Here is a 24,937-nt window from a genome sequence, read left to right on the forward strand (position 1 = left end):
AAATTTAATTTGGTGTTTTATAGGGCCTTAAAATTTTAGTTAAACTTTTAATAAATTGCTGTTAAATTGTGTGAATTTCATGATTTCAATTAATTAAACATGTTTTTGATCAATATTTTATTTTAATTTAACCATTAAAACTGAGTCCAGAAGAATTTGAACAGAAAAGGCAGAATTTAGAAAAATATTAAACAGAATTTGGGAAAAAAATTTCAACAAATACAACAATGAATTTAAACTTGAATTCATTTAAATTCACTACCAATTTGGCAAGACATAAAACAGTTATTATTTCTATGAAAATGTGTTGGAAATAAGTCACATTATGTTGCCATACATCTATACAGTGGGCACATTGTCCTCACAACCTCATGAGAAAGCCTAACTATTTTACTAATCACTGACTTCCTATGAATTTGTACGATTTGTTTCATACAGAAACCATTTATTTAGGTAAACCACTAACCCCACCCCTAAATCAGTAGAGCTCAACAAGTTCATAAGAAAATGTTAAATAAAGTACCAAACAAGGCACCATGAGAGTAATTTGTCAGATATGGAAATACCTTGGTATTCTTTGTGGTGATAAGTTTGTGGATGTACTATACATTCAATATATGATTACCACATATATTATGTCTCAACTCACAAAAAATGAGTCATGTTCATTCATGTATTTCATTCACTTTTTATTGCATCGAATTATCATCATTTCCTGAAATTTGGCATGTGAAATGATCACGCTTAACATACTGAACATACAGTACTTTGTATTTCTTTTATGTTTGTTTAAGTGATTTACAATATTTAATGTACTATAAACTATTAAGCAAATCAAGTCAAATTATTTTATTTAGCAACTCAAGTGGAATTTAGTGGAATTTATTTGAATTCAATTCTGTTTCCTGGCATTCCAATTCCAATTCCATTTCCTGTCAGCCGCATGCAATTCCAATTCCAATTCCATTCCAGGAAGTGAATTGGAATTTACCATTCATTCTCAATTCAATTCATGAATGGCCCCAACCCTGGAGCGTTCAGTAGAGCAATTTCAACTGGCTAGCACAGGACCGGTAAAACGGACCTTGATTTACATGGTTTACCTGTTTCTGAAAAGCAATTTCAAGCGAGGGAGACCCCCGGTAATGCGTTTGTGCGTTGGCCCATGATGAACATTTTGTACTGGTTCCAACAATTGCTTACTGTGGCCTTGAGCGTGGCACACGAATATGGTATTCATTCTGTACTGTGCTATATATATCTAATATCATGCCACATCTACAGCATAAAATAGAGCTCGTTTTGGCTCATGTACAGCGTGTACCTTGCGTGGGTTGATAAGAAACTGTTTTGCTCATTGTTCTGATTGAGCTTTCTAGAAGAACCGTCGCTGTTTGATTAGCCCCCCTTCATCTGATGCAGACTGCTTAGCACTGTTAAATCAACGCTTCACGTCTCTCTGGGTAGTTAAGTGTGAGGTATTGGTTTAAAAAGTGTTCTCTCTGAAACAAGAGCACAATTATCACCCAGCAATAGCTCTGGTAAACAATGTTAGTTCAGTCTGTTCTAATAACAGAGCCTGAGGATTTTGTGGAAAGCTTGTCAATTTCAGATGAAATCATTAGTCTCGTGCTGCCTTAAAGGAATGGCTCAGCCAAAAATGAAGATTTTGTCATTAATTACTCACCCTCTTGTCTTTCCGAACTAGTAAGACCTTTGTTTAAGATATTTTGGATGAAATCCGACAGCTTTCTGACCCTGCATAGACAGCAACACAACTGACACGTTTAAGACCCAGAAAGCTAGTACGGACATTGTTAAAATAGTCCATGTGACTTCAGTGGTTCAACCGTAACGTTATGAAGCTACAAGACTACTTTTTGTGCGCAAAGAATGTTTTGGAGTGCAAAAAAATCTACATATTTTTCTCTGCTCTTCATAAAAGGACATGCACGAAGGTCAAAAAGATCAATCTGTTGTGTACAAGCCAGTTGCCGGTTTGTCATTAAAGACAGCTGGAGCACTTGAAGTTGTTCTCGTCAAGAAGATCACAGTTAATTTCCTTTTCTCCATGGGCACAAAATCCCTTAAGCTTTCTAATTAGTCGCGAATGGGCGGAATGTAAATGTGGCGCTGCTGCTCGTGGTTTAATGATATAGTGGAGTCTAAAGACTATTGTCTAGATAATGGCTCTACAGTCATCTGTTACCATTGCTCGCCCACTCTCAACAGCCTGTTGCCCGAGATACAGTCTTTCACTTTGTCTTCTCAATAGCGTTTTTCGTGACAATACATCATCCGGGAAGGTTTTAAAGCATTTCTTAAGTGTTTGTATTCAAGTGGCTCTGCTTTTTTTGCCGTGTGTGTGTGTGTGCTGGCACTATGGTGAAACAATCGGAAAGTCAACTGAGTTCTTATGATGGAGGTTACAGCTATTCAGTATTATTCAATCAAGAATTGCACCCACTTACCCACTGGATCCTGTTGTCATCTAAGTGGCATTATTTCCCTGCACAGTTTGTTCACTCATGATTAGTCGAGATTTGAAACTGTTGTTCTGCCATGATAGTAGTTATACCATAGACTACTGACGGGAAAAAAAATAAGATAATCCCATTATTACAATGCTGAGAATGCAACATTTAGTTGCACTGCATTATGAATTCGCACATTTTTCTATTAGAACATTAGAACACATGGAATTAAGCTTTTGTTCTAGATACTGTACCTTTAAAGCCACATTTGCATTACATGGTTCAAGTGACTCAATTCAGATTTTTCCTCCCACAGATCGGATATGACCCAATGAACATGTAAGCAAGAAAAAAGCACATTCTGATATTCTCAGATCAGTTTTATTTTTAAAAATGCCTATTTTGAGTGGAAGCAGAAACATGTTGTTTTCGTGCATTTCTCTATAAATGCAAATGAGCTGCTGCTCCCTGCCCCCTTTTCCAGAATAGGGCTGTGCTTTTACAGCTCGTAACTCAGATTCTCTGCCATAAAACATCTGTTTGGTTTTGATTATCATGTCTCTCATGCTGAAATCATGCATTTTAAACTTCTGATATAGGGTCTGATTTTTATGATATGTCCCCTTTAAAAGTAGATGTAATCTGGACTTCCAAAAAATTGCATATAGTCAAAAATTGGAATTGGCATCAAGAACTGTAATGCAGCCAAAGACTTCTACATCATATTAATGTGAAGTTTGGGTCAAAAGTTTACATGCACCTTGCAGAATCTGCAAAATGTAATTTTACAAAAATAGAAAATGCATGTTCATTTTTATTTAGTACTGGTCTGAATAAGATAATTTCACACAGAAGAGTTACATATAGTCCACAAGAGAAAATAACTTATAAAAATGACCCCGTTCAAAAGTTTACATACACTTGATTCTTAATGCTGTGTTGTTACCTAAATGATCTACAGATGTTCACGAGTCCTGCTTGCTGTTCTTCAGAAAAGCCCTTCAGGTCCCACAAATTCTTTGTTTTTTTTAGCATTTTTGTGTATTTGAACCCTTTCCAACAATGACTGTATGATTTAGAATCCATCTTTTCACACTGAGGACAACTGAGGGACTCATATGCAACTATTACAGAAGGTTCAAATGCTCACTGATGCTCCAGAAGGAAAAACTATGCTTTAAGATCATGGCATTTTAAGTTAAGGGTAAACTTAACTTATTTTATCTTCTGGGGAATGTATCTTCTGTAGCTTTTATGAATGAAATATGATATAAAAATGAAAATGATATAAATGAGGCAAAATAAGAAAAATGTACACATCTTCATTCTGTTCAAAAGTTTTCACCCCCGGCTCTTAACGCATTGTGCTACCTTCTGGAGCATCAGTGAGTGTTTGAACCTTCTGTAATAGTTGCATATGAGTCTCTCAGTTGTCCTCAGTGTGAAAAGATGGATCTCAAAATCATACCGTCATTGTTGAAAAGGGATCAAATACACAAAAAATGGTTAAAAACCAAAGAATTTGTGGGACCTGAAGAACAGCGGGCAGCTCAAGTGAAACAAGGGAGTCATGAATAACTTTAAATAACACAGTATTAAGAATCAAGCATATGTAAACTTTTGAATAGGGTCAAATGTCTTTTATGTGAAATATCTTCTTCAGGTCAGTACTAAATAAAAGATAACATACATTTTGTATGATACCTCTTGTTTTGGTAAAAACATTAACATTTTGCAGATTCTGCAAGGTGTATACACACTTTTGACCTCAACTGTATGTGAAGTGAGTAAAAATGTGCAATTATAACATTTTGTGTTTAATTTATATATAGTCATATGGTAATGTGCTGAATGTTATCCCTGCTGAAAAAAAAACAGCTAAAACCAGCCTAGGCTGGTCTTAGCTGGTTTAAGCTGGAAGTAGCTGGTCAGTAGCTATGACCAGCTAAAACCAGGCTGGATGACCAGCTAAAACCAGCCAATCAGCCTAGGCTGGTTTTAGCTGGGGTTTTTTTCTCCAGGGATGACATCACAAATTTTGCACGTAACCCACAATGTTTGTAGTATTGCCATGAATGACCAGACACCAAGAACCCTGATCCTCGTGCAATTGCGAAGGTGGCAACCCTGTTGGCAAGTGAAGACACACCACTTGCATTCCATTTGAACGTGCTGTTGACACACTAGAGTCAGTAGACTGCACTGCGTGAACCTCTCTGTGCACATGATTGAAGTCTTTCTTCAGTGCGTCCGAGAGAGGTTTTTCAGTATCAACAAAACCACAGTTTTCTCTCCCCCAACACAATCAGGGCAGCCCTCAAGAGCACTCAAAGAGCAGCCTTGACAGCACAATCTAATGACTCGCCATTAACTAACTCCATTCCCATGAAACACAGGCACTCTCCAGGTAACAGAGTGCTGCTGTGGGTGAAACCAGAGTCACGCTTAAAAGAACAAAAAAAGACTTAAGTTTGCTATCAAAGAGGATCAAGCAGTTGCCTGGGGGGATGCGCTTCTCCATCCCTGCCTGATTTATTTATTTTTAAAATGTCATTTCACTCCCGACTCTTAATGGGCTCTCATGCAGTCTGTCCGTCCTCTCATCTCTCCTCACGCCTGTCCGTCACACACAAAGTGAAAGTGGTAGCGATGAATTATTCACCAGCACTTGAACCCCACAGCCGCTCTCGTTCTCTCGCTTTTTTCTGCAGCTTTAATTGGGTTTCAGAGGATAACAATGAGGACAATTTCTCATTAATCAAACAAAGAGCTGTGGTTTTTAAAACGCTCAGATGAACGGAGGACGCAGAGGTGAGCATGGCATGCTTCAGGGGAGAGAGGAGGTTAAGCGTTATGATAGTTGTGTCTGGCATCGATTTAAACTTTTGAAATATTGCTTCTTCTCCAAGAGGAATTACAGCTTGTGGGTATTTACTTGGTTAAAAGCCCAGGTATTAAGACTTGTATGGCTTAATGTAATGTAAATGATGTTGCTTATTAAAAACTGTTGGAGGAAATACATGAAAGATTTATGTTATTAAAAAATCCACGTTTTATACATATTTTGGACTGTGGGGGCGCTATTGTTATGATGACGTCAAATGGTTGCACTCTGTGAAAATAATTATAAAATACTGATACAATGCTACATTGTGCGGCTTTTGGTTGTAATTCTCAGTTGAAGGGCAACAAGAGAAGCAATATAAGTCATGCTGCTTTCCAGTGATGGGAATAACGGCGCTATAAATAAACGGCGTTACTAACGGCGATACTTTTTTCAGTAACGAGTAATCAAACGAATTACTGTTTCCCCCGTTACAACGCCGTTACCGTTACTGACAATAAAATGCGCGTTACTATAACTGAGAACACTGAAGCGGTTTTCATGCGAGGAGCGTCTCTCTCAGCCATAGGAGCTCTTTCTTTGGGTTGTGTGTTTGTGTGTGCTCGGGGTTTGGGGCGGGACAGATAACCAGTGATGATGATCGGTGTGTCTGTAAACGTGGTGTAACTGAGAACGCGATGATTGGCTTAGATTGAGTAAATTTCCATTGTTTGCCAATCAGAGGCAGAGTAGTGCGGGTGTTCACACACAAGCACGCGCACGGTCAGTCGCACGCACCAACATCCACGGCAACATCACAACGATGGCAAGTCCAAAAAGTTCAAAGGTAGCTTTTGCAAACTGGAAGTATAAGCAATACTTTTCCCTCGCTGAGGTGAAAGGCAAAAATGTTTATGTAACGTGCAACTTATGCCAAGGAAAAAGTCTTTCTGCGTCTAATCTACTGAAGGTGCTCACATCGTCACATGCCGCCACATAATTAATTAAATAATAATAATTATTATTTTTTGTTTATTTTTGGTACATTTCTTCAGAAGCATAATTTATATTTAGACTTATTTGTTGACGAGTTGTGGTCTGTGCAATAAATATTTGAAGGTCTAAACCATCTATGCTTTATTTGTGCTTTATTGTTCCACTATAGTAATGATAATATTTATAATAATATGTTGAATTTGATAGTTGTCTCTCACGTTGTCCCACAACAACATTAAAGTGTAGATTAGTGTACAATGTTTTATATTTATTTTATAGTTATATTAAATTAGATTTTTTTTAAGTAACGCAATAGTTACTTTGCCTGGTAATTAGTTACTTTTATAATGATGTAACTCAGTTACTAACTCAGTTACTATTTGTGAGAAGTAACTAGTAACTATAACTAATTACTTTTTTAAAGGTACGTGCCCAACACTGCTGCTTTCCTAGTGATAAGAGGAGAAGAAAAGAATGGGAAGATGCCTGTGGATGAATAAAACTTCCTAAAGACCTGCGTTTTTGTTCTTTTCACTTTAGCCCTGATGCCTTTGAGGCTTTTAGTCGACCACAGCTACTGAAAGAGCTTACAAATGGCAGAGACAAGAAATGCTAGATGCCATCCTTGCAGGACGTAAACATGTTGGCGCTTGTCATGACGCTACAGCTACTGAATGAGTTTCAAAGTGCCGAATATGAGCGGGTGTTTTGACTGATTGTGGGGAAAAATCTATGGTACGTCATTTGGTTTATAAGTCTAAGCTTATACACTTACTGTGAAAAGTCGAACACACCTCCTGTCTGATTTGTTTAAGAGACAAAGAGATTTAAAGCTCCATTTTAGATACGCATAGTAGCGCTAACGAAAATAAGAAACTGTGTGTATTGTAGCTAGATGGAGATCTTCTAATGTTAGTGTGTGTTTGCAGTGCTGACTCTCAAGATATTCATTTGGACTATGATTGCAAAGATGTTCATCTCGCTCTGGCACACACACAGTCAGCATCTGGCCAGCCTGAAGGCTCTCAAATAAGAAGTTTGTCATATCTTATCACTGACATATAAATATAACCGCATGAGCTGCAGGGCTGTGGTCATACTCTGCATGTATGACTGGCTTGATAAGGATCTTTGCATGTCTCCAGTGAGGCAGTAGCTGGGTTGGAGATGCAGAGAGCTGAACAGATGCCCGAGGCCTGTTCTGTTCACACAGATAAGCAGCTGTCACAGCTGTCATGCACTCCAGAACTTATGATACTGCACCCTGTATCAGGCAGAGCATGACCCCACGCGTGACTGTGAGGCTGTGCTGTGTTTCTGCTGACGTCTGCTATGGTCTGAAACACCAAAGGCTATCCTTAATCTTGCACTGTTTTGATCTGCTTCACTTTGGCGATATTTTGGCCGTTAACAGGAGTAGACAGTCTGACAAATATATCATCAATGAGTGTATAAATCAGGTATAACTTGATGTGACATAAGTGCGCTTAAAGTCTGCACAAATCTGAAATTCTGAATGATTTCATTGTGATATATATTTTCAAGTAAAATATGGAAAACAAATTACTTTGTTTTGGTAATCTGGAATGGCCTTAATCGAGGAAAGTGTTGCAAGCAATATGAAGTTTTTTTTTATGATAGGTTGTACTTCATTTAGGGATGTTCTGTTTTTCTGCTGCTAAATGTCTCATACATTGTTTTTTAAAGATTGAATAACACAAACTACTGAGGCACCTTTTTTTTTTTTTACTGAGACTTATGGAAGCCCATTTCCACCACTGAATAGAAAAGGGTAATTGAGAATTGTTTATTTCTCAATTCTGACTTTCCTTGCAATTGCTAGATCATATCTTGCAATTCTGATTTTTTGATTTATTGCTCTTTCAAGTTTATATCCCACAATTCTTACTTCATAACTCACAATTGCGAGCTTATATCTCACAATTCTGACTTTCTCACAATTTCAAGCTTATATCCCACAATTCTAACTTTCTTCTCGCAATTCTGACTTTCTCGCAATTTCGAGTTGATATCCTGCAATTCTGACTTTTTTTCTTGCAATTCTGACTTTTTACTCACAATTCTGACTTTATAACTTGCAATTCTGATAATTTCGAGTTTATATCCCACAATTCTGACTTTTTTCTTACAATTCTTACTGTAACACGCAATCGAAAGAAAAAAATGTCAGAATTGCAAGTACACATCGTGCAGTTCTGATTTTATTTCTTGTAATTCCAAGTTTATATACCGCAATTCTGACTGTCTTGCAATTCTGATTTTATAACTCGCAATTGTGACTTTCTCGGAATTTCAAGTTTATATCCCACAATTCTGACTTTTTTTCTCGCAATTCTGACTTTCTCACAATTTTGAGTTGATGTCCTGCGATTGTGACTTTTTCTCGCAATTGCGTGTTTATTTCCCTAAATTCTTACTTTATAACTCACAATTGCGAGTTAACATCTCACAATTCTGACTTTCTCGCAATTTTGACCTTATACCCCACAATTCTGACTTTTTTTCTTGCAATTCTGACTTTCTCGCAATTTCAAGTTTATATCCCACAATTCTGACTTTTTTTCTCGCAATTCTGACTTTCTCACAATTTTGAGTTGATGTCCTGCGATTGTGACTTTTTCTCGCAATTGCGTGTTTATTTCCCTCAATTCTTACTTTATAACTCACAATTGCGAGTTAACATCTCACAATTCTGACTTTCTCGCAATTTTGACCTTATACCCCACAATTCTGACTTTTTCTCGCAATTCTGACTTTCTCGCAATTTCGAGTTGATATCCTGCAATTCTGACTTTTTTCTCGCAATTCTGACTTTATAACTTGCAATTGTGAGTTTACATCTCGCAATTCTGACTTTCTGACAATTTCGAGGTTGTATCCCACAATTCTGACTTTCTTCTCGCAATTCTGACTTTCTCGCAATTTTGAGTTGATATCCTGCAATTCTGACTTTATAACTTGCAATTGCGAGTTTACATCTCACAATTTCTGACTTTCTTACAATTTCGAGTTTATATCCCACAATTCTGACTTTCTTCTCGCAATTCTAACTTTTTCGCAATTTCGAGTTGATATCCCACAATTCTGACTTTTTTTTTGCAGTTCTGACTTTATAACTAGTAATTGCGAATTTACATCTCGCAAATCTGACTTTCTTACAATTTCGAGTTTATATCCCACAATTCTAACTTTCTTCTTGCAATTCTGACTTTTTCTCACAATTCTGACTTTCTTGCAATTTCGAGTTGATATCCTTTAATTCTGACTTTCTTACAATTTCGAGTTTATATCCCACAATTCTAACTTTCTTCTTGCAATTCTGACTTTTTCTCGCAATTTCGAGTTGATATCCTTTAATTCTGACTTTCTTACAATTTCGAGTTTATATCCCACAATTCTGACTTTTTACTTGCAATTCTGACTTTTTCTCACAATTCTGACTTTCTCGCAATTTCGAGTTGATATCCTTTAATTCTGACTTTCTTACAATTTTGAGTTTATATCCCACAATTCTGACTTTTTTCTTGCAATTCTGACTTTTTCTCGCAATTTCGAGTTGATATCCTGCAATTCTGACTTTTTTACAATTTCGAGTTTATATCCCACAATTCTGACTTTTTTCTTGCAATTCTGACTTTTTCTCGCAATTTCGAGTTGATATCCTGCAATTCTGACTTTTTTTCTCGCAATTCTGACTTTTTCTCGCAATTGTGTGTTTACATCTTGCAATTCTGACTTTCTTACAATTTCGAGTTTATATCCCACAATTCTGACCTTTTCTCACAATTCTGACTTTGTAACTCCCAATTGACAGAAAAAATGTCAGAATAGTGAGATAAAAAGTTTATTTAGGGGCTGAAACCGGCTTCCATAGAAACCGAATTAAAGTTTTAATTTAGTCAAAACTCTAAACCAAAATTAGTTTATTTAATAATCAATTAATTAATCTAATTAATTAATAATCTGAATTCAAATGAAAATGTAGTTATATATAAAATTTTAATTGCACATATGTTTTTGTATCAACTTTTAATGATTGATTAAAGGACTAGTTCACTTTTAGAACAAAAATGTACAGATAATGTACTCACCCCCTTGTCATCCAAGATGTTCATGTCTTTCTTTCTTCAGTCGTAAGAAAAATTATGTTTTTTGAGGAAAACATTTCAGCATTTCTCTCCATATAGAGGACTTCTATGGTGCCCCCGAGTTTGAACCTCCAAAATGCAGCTTCAAAGGGCTCTAAACGATCACAGCCGAGGAAAGAAGGTTCTAATCTAGCAAAACGATCGGTTATTTTCTAAAAAAATTTACAAGATAAGGCTGGGATCATTTTGAGCTCTTTGAAGTTGCATTTTGGAAGTTCAAACTCGGGGGCACCATAGAAGTCCACTATATGGAGAGAAATCCTGAAATGTTTTGTTGTTGAAATATTTAAACTATGGCTGTAATAATTATTTTGATAAACATTCAATAACAAAGACAACATTTCAACCTTTTATATATATGTATATGTAATATACTGCATATGTCTAGTAAAATGCTTTTTCCCCCCTAACTAATGAGTTTATATTATCAGCTTTCCTGTGATAAGTAACATACAGTATGGTTTACAAGTTTCATTGATGTCTTTCCACAGTTTAAGCACTAATATTTCAAAACTAAAGTAGCAAAGTACGAGACTTGTCATTTCTGTGTTATATTTAAAAATAAGTAATATTTCGTGAAGATTTTTGTGTGCAGATCTCAGATCATCATAATGAAGATTAGTTAAAATATGAGAAACTGATATTGTCAACCCAATTCTAGAATCCACATAGCTGACATGTTTATTTGCTGTCATTTTATACCTGCTGTGTGCATAAATAGCCAAAATAGACACTGACACAGTCAAAACACACAGTTTCGGTCAATAATTTCTGCCCTCCGAAACGGTCTGCATATTCATTTCTCGGTATGTTTTTCAGTTTCAGAAATTTCTGTGCATCACTACCTATAACTGATGACCAGCGTGATTTCTGTGCTTGGCTTATGTCTTGTTTTATGTGAGTTGAATATGCCTGTCATGACTGTTTCGTGTCTGTGTCTCTAGTACAGGATTGGTCAGCTGTACATGATCAGCAAGCACAGCCATGAGCAAAGCGAGAGAGGAGAAGGCGTGGAGGTGGTGCAGAACGAACCCTATGAGGACCCCAACTACGGCTCGGGACAGTTCACTGAGAAACGCATCTATCTCAACAAGTGAGTAGCATATATCAGCAATTACTTGTCAAAGCAAAACTCTTTAGGTGTATCACTTCAAAGTGTGTGATACACTGTACTCATACTGTATTAGTTAATCAATATATAAACTACCAGTCAAAAGTTGGTGCTTAATTATTATTAATTTTAATGGGTCCTCAATTATTAATAATGGTTCTCATTATCGATGCTGAAAACGGTGCCTAATATTTTTGTGGAAACAGTGATCATTTTTCTTTCAGTTTCTTTGATGAATATAAAGTTCAAAAGAACAGCAGTTAAACCTTTGTAACATTATAAATGTCTTTACTGTCACTTTTGATCAATTTAATGAATCCTTAACATGTTTCTGGTCTTTTTGTGCCTGATTCATCAGTTCATGTTATTTTTATGAATGTGAATATCTATCTTTCATTGTTGTTAAATATTAGACTTTGCTCTTCAGTTGACGTCACTTAAACTCTAAGCAAAATGGATGAAAATCAGGCTCTGCCCTAGATTTTCTATTTCCGTTTACTATCTGCAAATCTCTCTCTTTTCACTGGTCTTTGTAGTCTCTTTTATAAATGTTTTTAGTACATTGACATTGAGCCTCAGTCGGGGTCAATGCAGTCCACCGGAGATCTTCAATTCATTCCCACTAAGAGAGCAGTCTCTAAGCGGCTGCTAGTTTAACAAGAATAAGCAAGGGCATGACTAGAGACCCAAACACTTTCCCAAAAATAGCCAGTAAATGGGTTCAGGACACCGTCCCCCGAGACGCTGCCCATTCTGGCCACTGATAAATCAATCGCTCATGCAGATGTGTTTTTGGAGAGACGCTTTATTGAGCTGAGACATCGGTCCCCCAGGACAAGTCTGATTAAATTGTTCCTCTGCGGGTCATGATTGGCTGAGAGGTGGTCATGACATCACTAACAACCAGTTTAGACCATGGGAAACAGATGGGCTGGGCTTTGGGCCTTCTGTGAATGTGTTTAGTGAAGCTATAAATGATTTTATCACATTGTGTTTTCATGCTTGGTCATTTTTATCAGTAATAAATGCAATCAGAGCGGTAGTTCTGCCTCAGAATCCAGATAGTCTTTTCGGACTTCAGATTTTGACTTTCCTTCTACTGTGTGCTAACCATCCTCTTTCCACTGTTGTTTGTTGTTTAGTATTAAGAATCACTGTTTGAGTCTTAATACTTCATTGTTACCTGAATGATACACATCTGTGTTTTTTGTTTAGTGATAGTTTGTCCTGAACAGTTAAACTGCCCGCTGTTCTTCAGAAAAATCCTTCAGGTCCCACAAATTCTTTGGTTTTTAGCATTTTTGTGTATTTGAACCCTTTCCAACAATGACTGTGTAATTTTGAGATCCATCTTTTCACACTGAGGACAACTGAGCGACTCAACTATTACAGAATGTTCAAACACTCACTGTGCATGAAGAGTCAGGGGTGAAAACTTTTGAATCTGATAATCAGGGTAAATTTGACTTATTTTGTCATCTGGTAAACATGTAAGTATCTTCTGTAGCTTTTGAAGGGCAGTACTAAATAAAAAAAAAAACATATTTAGGCAAAATAAAAAATTTTTACACATCTTCATTCTGTTCAAAAGTTTTCACCCCCGGCTCTTAATGCATTGTTTTTCCTTCTGGAGCATCAGTGAGAGTTTGAACCTTTTGTAATAGTTTCATATGAGTCCCTCAGTTGTCCTCCGTGTGAAAAGATGGATCTCAAAATCATTTAATCGTTTTTGGAAAGGGTTCAAATACACAAAAATGCTGAAAAACCAAAGAGTTTGTGGGATCTGAAGAATACTTTGTTCAGGACAAACGAGGGACTCAAGAACAACTATCCCTAGAAAAAAAAGCACACACAGCTGTGGATCATTCAGGTAACATCACAGTATTAAGAATCAAGTCTATGTAAACTTTTGAACAGGGTCATTTTTATAAATTCAACTATTTTTCGACTATTATGTAAACATCTTTTATGTGAAATATCTTCTTCAGATCAGTACTAAATAAAAAATAACATGCATTGTATATGTTCCCTCTTATTTTGGTAAAATAATTAACATTTTGCAGATTATGCAAGGTGTATGTAAACTTTTGACCTCAACTGTATATATCATTTTTTTTTAATGCAGAAAGCTTGTGACAAATTGCTTTAACCTACTATAGCTAAATTTAAAATGAAAGCTGAAAATAAAAAATATAGTTCAAAATCTTTACAAATCCTATAATAGTACAAATTTTTAAATCAGATTTGTATTCTAACTGCTTTAAATGCAGGTTACATGTGGACAGATCTGTTTATTTTTTCCTGTTCAGACTGCAGTCACTTTCGCTGGCACGTCCACACTGGTTGTCATAGCAACGAGGCAAACTTGCGTAGGTTCGCCATGCGTGAGACTCTAGCAATGCATGTTCCGCCGCTGATTGTTTTTCATTAGGGTGGAGTATACAAATCTGAGTTTGCTTCAGACAACAGAGTAAGAAACAGAAAGGATGTAATGCCTAGGTAATGCACCTCACTTAAGCAAAAAGATACAGACCCATGAAAAGAACGTTGACTGGTGGAAATATCTCTGTGGGACTTTTCAAGAGGACCATTACCTTGCTTACTTCAAGTTGTTAACAAAAGGAAGAACTTGACATGCTTTATGATCTTCATACACTGAACATGTCTATTCAAAATGTTTAAAGGGGTCATAAAATGCCTTTTTTGTACCGCTAGATCTACTTATAATATTATCAAGATTTTTACATACAAAACAAACCATTTAGAAGTAATAGGCTATTTTCTGTCCTGTTTTAACCCCTCTCATCAGAACGCTCTGATCTCGAAAGTAAAGGCCCACTGCTATGATTGGCTAATAGTTATGCATGTTTGACAGCCTATATTCTTCATAGCTGAACACTGTTGTGATTCAGGTTAAAAACACATGAATACTCATCAAGTACATATCAAACAATCTCTTTAACAGACAAAGCAATAGTGTTTACCTAATAAATACAGGTACTCTACTCACATTACTGTCAGATTCAATATAGTCAGCACAGCATAGTCTTTTAGTTTCAATCTTCTAGAAAATCCTGTGCCTTGCTTGTAAACAAATCTGTGGTAAAATAAAGTGAACAAAGAACTAAGTTCTTACTGATGCGGTCTGGAACTTTATTACAAATAAAGTTCATCCACTATTTCATAATGTTGGGTTTAGAAGGCTGTTTTTCCACAACTTGGTGCTGCACAGGGTCTTATTGTCTTCGGAGCCATCTTTATCATTTGGTTTCTGTGTAGACCTGTGTTTGTGTCTCTCATAAACACTACATGCTAAACCGTGCTAAACAGGCAGTGCTGTAGAAATAGGCATTGAGCGTTTAGCCACAGTATTATGTCATAAAGTGGCACATTCCTCATTCTTTTGTTTTGACAGATTGGCTTCAATATAAGCTGTTTTTAGCCTAACAACAATGTTTTAAATTCTGAAACTTACAGGATGTTTTGATAGTACAATGACCTCTTGTATGTCAGAAGATCAGGGGAATTTTGGTTTCTCAGTTTATGAACCCTTTAAAATGTACTCACCCTCAGGCCTTCTAAGATTTAGATAAGTTTGTTTCTTCTTATTTGGAGAGATGTAGCATTACATCACTTGGAAAGGATCCTCTGCAGTGAATAAGTCAGAAACAGCTGATAAAAACACATGATAATACACAAGTAATCCACACAAGAGTCCATCAGTTGACATCTTTTGAAATGAAAAGATGCTTGTTTGAAAGAAACAAACCCATCATTAAGATGTTTTTTATTTTTTTTTAAACCATTGCTTCTGGCCAAAATGTTAGTTCGTAATAGTTCGACAAAATAACTCAAAAAAGCAATATTGTGGATAGAGGACCCCTTTTTTGGCTAGAAGAGACGGTTTAAAGTTGAACTCCTTGAAGATCACTGTAAAAAAATGCTTTTCTTACTTAGATTTTTTGTCTTGTTTTCAGCCAAAATATCTAAAACCAATTAAATCAAGAAGGATTTTTTAGACGAGTAAAAATAATTTTCTTGTTGTATGGAAACAAGTCCAAATTGAGTGAGTTTTTGCTTAGAACAAGCTAAATCTGCCAATGGGGTAGAAAAAATACTTGATATTTTGCCTGGAAACAAGACAAAAAATCGAAGTAAGAAAAGCATTTTTTGCAGTGATGTCTTTGTTTCTTTCAAACACGCAGCTCTTTCGACTCTCATTCTGACGGCACCCATTCACTGTAATAGAACACTACATTTCTCCAAAATTTTGTACATTTTTGGGTGAACTACTCCTTTAAGACACATTTGTTATTAAAAGTGTTGGGAAAAGTTACTTTCAAAAGTAATGCATTACAATATTGCGTTAATTTCTAAAAACTTAACTAAATATGTTACTTAGTTACTTTTGTGGAAAGTAATGTTACATTACTTTTACGTTACTTTGTTTATTAGTATGGTTGAAGGTTAGCAGCAGACATTTGTTAATATGATAATATGCTATAATTAAATGTGTCATATTCTAAGTTTGCGTTTTAATGTTTTTATTAATTTTGAGGAAATACTGAATCTGTTTTTGTGCAAGTGAGATGAATAAATGCATGTTCACATGTAGTTTAGTACACATTTTTACACGGCTCTGCACTCCCGATTTCTCTCATCATTAGAACAGACTTATCTTTTCACATTGAGGACAACTGAGGGACTCGTATGCAACTATTACAGAAAGTGCAAACACTCACCGATGCTCCAGAAGGAAAAACAATGCATTAAGAGCTGGGGGGTGAAAACTTTTGAATCTGATAATCAGGGTAAATTTTACTTCGATGTTCCCCAGAAGATAAAATAAGTAGCTTCTGAAGGACAGTAGCCTACTAAATGAAAAAAAAAAACATGATATTTAGGCAAAATAAGAAAAAAGTACACATCTTTATTCTGTTCAGAAGTTTTCACCCCCAACTCCTAAAGCATCGTATTTCCTTCTGGAGCATGAGTGAGTGTTTGAACCTTCTGTAATAGTTGCATATGAGTCCCTCAGTTGTCCTCAGAGTGAAAAGATGGATCTCAAAAGCATACAGTCATTGTTGGAAAGGGTTCAAATGCACACAAATGGCAAAAAAAAACAAAAACAAAGAATTTGTGGGACTCATGAACAACTATGACTAAAGAGAAAAAAACTGAATCATCGAGAGAGCTGATAAATAGGAAAATATTTGGGAAAAGTAACTTAGATATTTTCTTGTAAATTAAAAAGTCATGCATTACTTTTTCTAGTAACTAGTAAAGTAATCTGATTACATAACTTGCGTTACTTGTACTTAAGACATGCTTTTTTGGCCGTTAAATAATTGCACAAATATCAGTAATTTGACAAGCGCAAATGTTAGTAAATCCCATAATGTGAATAATTTTAATACTCTCCTCCCATAAATTTTTGCGTTTGAAAAGGGAAACTCCTACAAATGCATATTCAATAAGGTTAGGCACAAAAACAACTGTAAAATAACATTTTCAGCGCTAATTCTTCACTGTGCGACTTTAGTAAATCCTGACTGTACTATTTTAATGCCAAAATACTGTTTTGGTGTCTCTAAAAGTCTAAAAAATAGCCTTAAATACACCCGGTGAGCTACAGAAAGCCAGATTTTTTTTTAAATGGTGTTTTTAATTACACACAGCCATTAAAAACAAGCTTCTAACCCTTGACCCGGTGTCTGAGGCTCAGACTAAATTTAGTAGGAGTGCTTCAGTAGATCAGCATTTGCTTCATAAAAAAATGACTCACGTTTTCAGCATTTCAACAACTGTGTCTACAGATGTGTGGGTTATGAACTGCTTCTAGTTTTCATGAGTCTAAAAATATCCTTTTTTTTACAGTAGCAGCTACAACAACAAACAGATTAAAAATAATTCCCTCTCAAAATCCCAAATCTGTGTGAACTCCAGATGATAAACCAGAGATAAATCAAGACTTAAAGGGGATAAAAGACATGACGATGAGGAGGAGTAGTCAAAGTGGAGCACACATGAGAACAAAAACGAAGGAACAGAGAAAATAAAGAGAGTGTGTGGGGAGGTTGAGATGTGCGTGGGATGGGAGACGGCTGAGCTCCCGCTTTTATAGCACGTGTATAATTCGAGATTTGGCTGTGGGAAGCTGTACCTGCGTTTTCGCCCACAGGCCACCTGCTTTTGCGCTCGTGCGTGCCATGCCACTTACGCAAGCTGTGGCCGTTGCTCGGGACGAAATCGAAAACGCCAACATCTTTTGATTCACTTCAATTTAATGAAAAATGGATGGGTTTATGCATTTGGAAGCAAAAGCAGTCCAGCAGATAAATGAAATATAATCAGGTTTAGTGCAAGCGGCGCACGGACATCTTAGTGTACGCGTAGGCACGTTTCTGAAAATCCATTTGCATTTTAAAAGCCTGCAGAATGAGGTTTGCATCCCTTAAGTTTACATCACAGATGTGCCGAGTCATGCGCCAGCAAAATGTGCAAGGCCTGCATAAAATGCTCCTTTATTCCCTCTGCTCAGGCTTTTAGGACTGGCACCCGTCCCAGTTTCATCCACTCTGCATCTGGGTTATTTAGGACACAACTGCGGAAGGGCATGAGAAGAACTTCATCTCCATAGGCTTATTACATCAGGATGAAAATTTATCATGCTTCCCAGACACACCGTTGATTTCTTTGGTTTGCCAGTCGCATCTACCCAGCGACGATAAGATTTGTTCAGTTTTGTGTTTTGAGTTTCACAAGGAGTAGTTCACACTAAAAACTGCTAATTATGTTATGCAGTTGTGGGCTGCATGAGTTTTGGGTCTGTTCCTCATGCAAAGTATGATTTTTGAAGACTCTTTATGTGACCCTGGACCACAAAACCTGTCTTAAGTAGCATGGGTATATTTGTAGCAATAGCCAAAAATACATTGTATAGGTCAAAATGATTGATTTTTCTTTTATGCAAAAAATCATTAGGAAATTAAGTAAAGATCATGTTCCATGAAGATATTTTGTACATTTTCTACCGTAAATTCATCAATTTAATTAAGTAATATGCAAGTAATATGCAACTTAGTCGACTTAATTAAGTAATATGCATTGCTAAGAACTTCACTTGGACAACTTTAAAGGCAATTTTCTAAATATTTAGATTTTTTTTTGGACCCTCAGATTTTCAAATAGTTGTATCTCGGCCAAATATTATCTTGTCCTAACAAACTATATCAATATAAAACTTATTTAGTTAGCTTTCGGATAATGTATAAATCTCTCAATTTGAAAAATATTGACTCTTATGATGTTTTTGTGGTCCAGGGTCACATATATAGATTGTGAGTTACTGTATTTTTATGATACTTTTTTTTTGTCCTTTTTTGGAACTTGATAGTTCCTGGTAGTTTTATGTACAAGTACTGCATAACAGTTCTTCAATCATTCTGTCTTTTGTGTTTCATGGTAAAAATATCATAGAGATTTGGACTGACATGGGGTTGAATAAATAATGACAGAATTTTCATTTTAGTGAATCAGAGCCACTGATTATTGAGACACGGGACAAAAGATGTTTAACAATTGCCCCTGCCATTAAGATTGAAAATAGCAACACTCCTACTCAGAAATGAATCACTAGAATGTTCTTAACACAAATGTACTGTCGCCTTCTATTATTTATATATTTATTTATTTATTTTTAGGGGACAACAAGCACGTAAGGTCTCTAAACTGATCTCTAAATCTCATCCTATCAAAAATCTGTTATATTGCTATTTGCGCTTTCATTCGCGCTTTCTCTTATATCTCATGGGACCCTGTGAAATACAGTAAAAAAAATCTTTCAGATTTGTCAAATCTGAAAAATTACTCCCAAAATAATTGACACTTAAAGGTATATTCTTTATTTTTTAATTATTACAATATATCATTATTAGTACTAGAGTATATTAAGTATTAGTTTGAGGAGAGGTGGTGTTATAAGCCCAGTCTAACCAAAGCCCTTCTCCATCAATTTTTCAGTTTCTCTCTAGGAAGAGTCCTGGTTGTTTTAAACTTCTTCCATTAAGGGTAATGGAGACTACATGCTTCTGTGACCCTTTAATACAGCAGATTTTTTTCTGAACTCTTCCCCAGATCTGCACCTTGACGCAATCCTGTTTTTGAGCTCTGCAGGCAGTTCTTTTACCTCATGGCTTGGTTTTTGCTCTGATTTGCATTTTCAGCTGTTAGACCTTTTATTGAGAGGTGTGTGCCTTTCCAAATCACACGCATCCAAATGAATTCATCACAGGTTAGCTTTACTCTAAGTATAGTAACATCTACAAGCAATACAAATGCTCCTGAGCTGAATTTCAACTGTGTCAGATAAGGGTATGAATACTTATGCAAAGGAGTCATTTAAGGTTTTATTTCTAATACATTCGCAAAGTTGGGTCAAATCTGTTTTTTTTGCTTTGACATTCACTCTAAGTGTGGTAACATCTACAAGCAATACGAATGCTCCTGAGCTAAATTGCAAGTGTTTCAAAAAAGGGTATGAATACTTATGCAAAGGAATCATTTAAGGTTTTATCGCTAATAAATTCGATGTGAAACAAAAAAATGACTTTCGGAAGACTATATATGAACTTATTTGACAGGTTCAGTCCAAAACAAGCGTTGATATATACTTTGTTGCACTACTCTAACCTGTCTTGTCCCACTTTTCAAGAATAATTGAGGCTGGGAGGATTTCAGATGTCTCCAGTGACTGATATCCTGCTTCTAAGCTGCCTGTCTGTTAGTAGTCAAACTCACAACTCACATTCACAGGCGTCTATTAGGACTTTGAGTGACTGATTGAAGAGTGTTTTTGCAGCTGCTCTTAAAGAGAATGAGTTTTGGCAGCGATTAAGGAAACCTGATCTCAGATCAGACTGAAAGCGCATCTTCCTCCCTGAGCGGCCATCAGCGCTTCCTCGCTGCAGCTATTAGTCTGTCATTACTACTGTTATTGCAGCCGCGGGGATGGGGCGTTTGGCACAGTGAGCTGGCACTCTCTACTTTCTTCTCAATACTTTTCCTTCCTGTTTTGTCTCTTTCAGCAAGCTGCCCAGCTGGGCCAGAGCTGTGGTGCCCAAAATCTTCTATGTGACGGAGAAAGCGTGGAATTATTATCCCTACACCATTACCGGTAACTACAGCTGATTACTTGCAGGCATACAGTGACATTGTAACTGCTTAACCCTTAAAGACCTAGAACATTTTTGGGGCACCTGAGGCACCTGTATATTTCTTTGTTTTTTCAGACCTATTCTAGCAGTCAGCATCAATTGTCATATATCATTATAAACATAACAACTTGAACTTTATGTCTAGCTAGTTTAAAATTACAATTTTCCTTTTGTTTTATCTAAAAATTTGTGAATTTCCAGAATTTTAGGAAAAACGCTAGCAACAATTGGGTGTTTTTTTTACTGTGTACTCAAACAAAAACTCCTGAAATTTGGATTTTTTTCTTTAAAAATTTGTATTTAGGTGTTTTACACTTCCAAATAAAATTTTGTCTATATATAACATTCCCCAAGCAAGTTATAGCCAATTATTACAATATTATTATAGGCGCTTTTCAGTGAAAAACAGGCCTATTTAGTTTATTGACAATATAGATCTGTCCAGAAACGTTTCAGGAGTAAAGTCATTGCAGAAACAGTGTTATATAATAGCAAAACACAGTAAAAATAATTTACTTTTTCAGATAAATATATTCGTAATCCAAAGATGAACAATAAACACAAACAGTGTAGAAAGTAGCACAAGAAAAATTGCAAAAATTGTCTTGTGCCACAAAAAAATAAATAAACAGTCCAAATTATTCACAAACTTCACACAAAATTAGAGAGACATATACAGAGTGCAACCGAAAAAAATAGTGTAAATAATCTTTAAAAACTATATAAGAATTAGTTACATAATATAACAACCAAATAGATGGATCTGCTGGCTGTAGTCGGAATCTATTTTACCGGGGGATCGCCTATAGTGACGCCAAAACCTCAATTCCAGTGCTTTATCTGACAGGTACTGCTGTTTCATCCTTGTTTTTGGTTTGTTTTATGTCAAAGGGCTCTGTCGTGAGTATTTCTGTACATTTTCAAAGAATGCTGTCATGCAAATGTGTTATTTTGCGTTTGATTTCATGCAAGCAAGACGCAATTTGCTTTCATTTTGCGTTTGTTCAGATTTCCAAAGAAACATACTGATCGGTGGTTCAAAAGACCAAAACCTATGTTTATTGGTTGAATAGATGACAGTTTGAACCAATCTGGGCACAGGGGTGGGACTAAGCATCAACAATCGTTCCTGTTTGGCTCAGGACCGAAACGTATTGCTTTCCTTTGACGAATCAGTGCTGAGGAAATGCGATGACGTAATCACGCTCACCACGGAGCCTCTGAATATTCAAATGAGACAAATGTCACTGAAACATCACTGAAAAGGGTAGACTCTGTACATTACGAGACTTTTTAAAGCATTCAAATTGGATTAGCGGTTCAAAAGTTATTAAAGATTTAAGAACAATAGTTATTTTTAGCCGCCGGCGGCTGTCTCGGTCTTTGAGGGTTAAAGGAGTAGTTCACCCAGAAATGAAAAATGCTGAAAATGTACTCACCCTCAGGCCATCCAAGAAGTAGATGGGTGCCGTCAGAATGAGAGTCCAAACAGCTGATAAAAACTTCACAATAATCCACAAGTAATCCACACCACTCCATGACTTGCAAAGTCAGAAACTCACTTTGACGGCACCCATTCAATGCTAAATTTTGTCAAATCTGTCCTCATGAAAAATGCTAAAAAAGTACTCACCCTCAGGCCATCTAAGAAGTAGATGGGTGCCGTCAGAATGAGAGTCCAAACAGCTGATGATAAACATCACAGTAATCCACACCACTCCATGACTTGCAAAGTCAGAAACTCACTTTGACGGCACCCATTCACTGCAGAGGATCCATTGGTGAACAAGTGACGCAATGCTAAATTTTGTCAAATCTGTTCTCATGAAAAATGCTAAAAAAGTACTTACCCTCAGGCCATCTAAGAAGTAGATGGGTGCCGTCAGAATGAGAGTCCAAACAGCTGATGATAAACATCACAGTAATCCACAAGTAATCCACACCACTCCATGACTTGCAAAGTCAGAAACTCACGTTGATGACACCCATTTACTGCAGAGGATCCATTGGTGAACAAGTGATGCAATGCTAAATTTCGTCAAGTATGTTTTTATGAAAAATGCTGAAAATGTACTTACCCTCAGGCCATCTAAGAAGTAGATGGGTGCCGTCAGAATGAGAGTCCAAACAGCTGATGATAAACATCACAGTAATCCACAAGTAATCCACACCACTCCATGACTTGAAAGTCAGAAACTCACTTTGACGGCACCCATTCACTGCAGAGGATCCATTGGTGAACAAGTGATGCAATGCTAAATTTTGTCAAATCTGTTCTCATGAAAAATGCTAAAAAAGTACTTACCCTCAGGCCATCTAAGAAGTAGATGGGTGCCATCAGAATGAGAGTCCAAACAGCTGATGATAAACATCACAGTAATCCACAAGTAATCCACACCACTCCATGACTTGCAAAGTCAGAAACTCACGTTGATGGCACCCATTTACTGCAGAGGATCCATTGGTGAACAAGTGATGCAATGCTAAATTTCGTCAAGTATGTTTTTATGAAAAATGCTGAAAATGTACTTACCCTCAGGCCATCTAAGAAGTAGATGGGTGCCGTCAGATTGAGAGTCCAAACAGCTGATGATAAACATCACAGTAATCCACAAGTAATCCACACCACTCCATGACTTGCAAAGTCAGAAACTCAATTTGACGGCACCCATTCACTGCAGAGGATCCATTGGTGAACAAGTGATGCAATGCTAAATTTAGTCAAATCTGTTCTCATGAAACTCGTGGTGTGGATTACTTGTGGATTATTGTGATGTTTTTATCAGCTGTTTGGACTCACATTCTGACGGCACCCATCTACTTCTTGGATGGCCTGAGGGTGAGTACATTTTCAGCATTTTTCATGAGAACAGATTTGACGAAATTTAGCATTGCGTCACTTGCTCACCAATGGGTCCTCTGCAGTCAATGGGTTCCGTCAGAGTGAGTTTCTGACTTTGCAAGTTGTGGAGTGGTGTGGTACCTCCAACTACCTCACACTATTCATAGACAGTAACAAGACTGCTCTGACACTTTTACACTTTACAAGCTCTGTTGCACTACATTGTTTACATTGTTTACATGGTTTGCACTCTCTACCATGTGCCCTTACTTGTATATTGTGTTATTTTTTATTTTTTATTTTATATATTATGTTTATTTGTATTTATTCATATTTTTTTTTTAATTCTACCTTTGTATTTAATGTTACTGTTTGTATTTAATGTTACTGTTTGTATTTAATGTTACTTGTATGCACCATGGGTCTGAGAGTAACGCAATTTCAATTCTCTGTATGTCCTGTACATGTGGCAGAATTGACAATAAAGTTGACTTTGACTTTTGACACTACTCAAAATACATGCACATATTTTAGTCACACAAACACATACAGTGCAGAGAACGTCAATTCCCTGAAGAGCTGGAGGTCTTTCTGTGATTGAATGTTTGATGGCTTCAAGACTGCCATGTGTTTATTGCCATGACCTTTAACATGAAATCTCTCTTTCTCATTCTCTTTCTATCTATCTCCCCGTCATCTTCTCAATTCGTCTCCTCCCCCACCATTGGCTCAGAGTATACAGTGAGTATGACTTCATCTTCTTGTATTTATTTGTGTGCTTGAAACTCAAAACCAAAATGGCAGAGACAATTTCAATACTCCAATAAACGAATATGCTATTAAACACTCATTTCATGAAAACGTTATTTTAATATACCTTTATATTAGAACAATTGGTACTTTGTACTACCAATACTTTTTTTAAGACATTTGACATTTATAATAGCTCATGCGCTTGGCTAGCATAATAGGTTCATTGTTATGATGGTCATTAGATGCGTCTCCGTTCAGTGCTAATAATGTTTAACACAGCCATTAAAACTGACCTGTTTTTTAAAATGAAATGGCATGTGTTGTCTCATATGCATTTTATGTTTATTAGCGTGTTATGATAGCATAGCAACTTACTAAAAACTAATTCAGTTGGCTATTTGTACGGAGTGTAGCGTTGCTATTAAAAGTGCTCTCAATCTCTCACCATTTCTATTTCAGGTTCTGTTTCAATTATCTTGTCTATGTATGCAGTTCACATCAAGCTCACTAGGATTTGGAACAGACTTACAGTGTCTGGAAGTGTCTGATTCCC

General features: G+C 36.4%; 1 protein-coding gene across 1 annotated transcript in view; it reads left to right on the forward strand.

Moving 5' to 3' along the window:
* The window catches only part of pitpnc1a (phosphatidylinositol transfer protein cytoplasmic 1a), a 125,458-nt gene that overhangs the window by 76,331 nt on the left and 24,190 nt on the right, over window positions 1-24,937 (forward strand). The window contains exons 2-4 of the mRNA XM_073833926.1: window positions 11,408-11,556; window positions 20,661-20,749; window positions 24,365-24,372. Of these exons, the coding sequence (XP_073690027.1) occupies window positions 11,408-11,556; window positions 20,661-20,749; window positions 24,365-24,372 (246 nt within the window). The remainder of the gene's footprint in view (window positions 1-11,407; window positions 11,557-20,660; window positions 20,750-24,364; window positions 24,373-24,937) is intronic.

The sequence above is a fragment of the Garra rufa genome, chromosome 1 (assembly GCF_049309525.1).
Source record: "Garra rufa chromosome 1, GarRuf1.0, whole genome shotgun sequence".
Taxonomy (NCBI): Eukaryota; Metazoa; Chordata; class Actinopteri; order Cypriniformes; family Cyprinidae; genus Garra; species Garra rufa.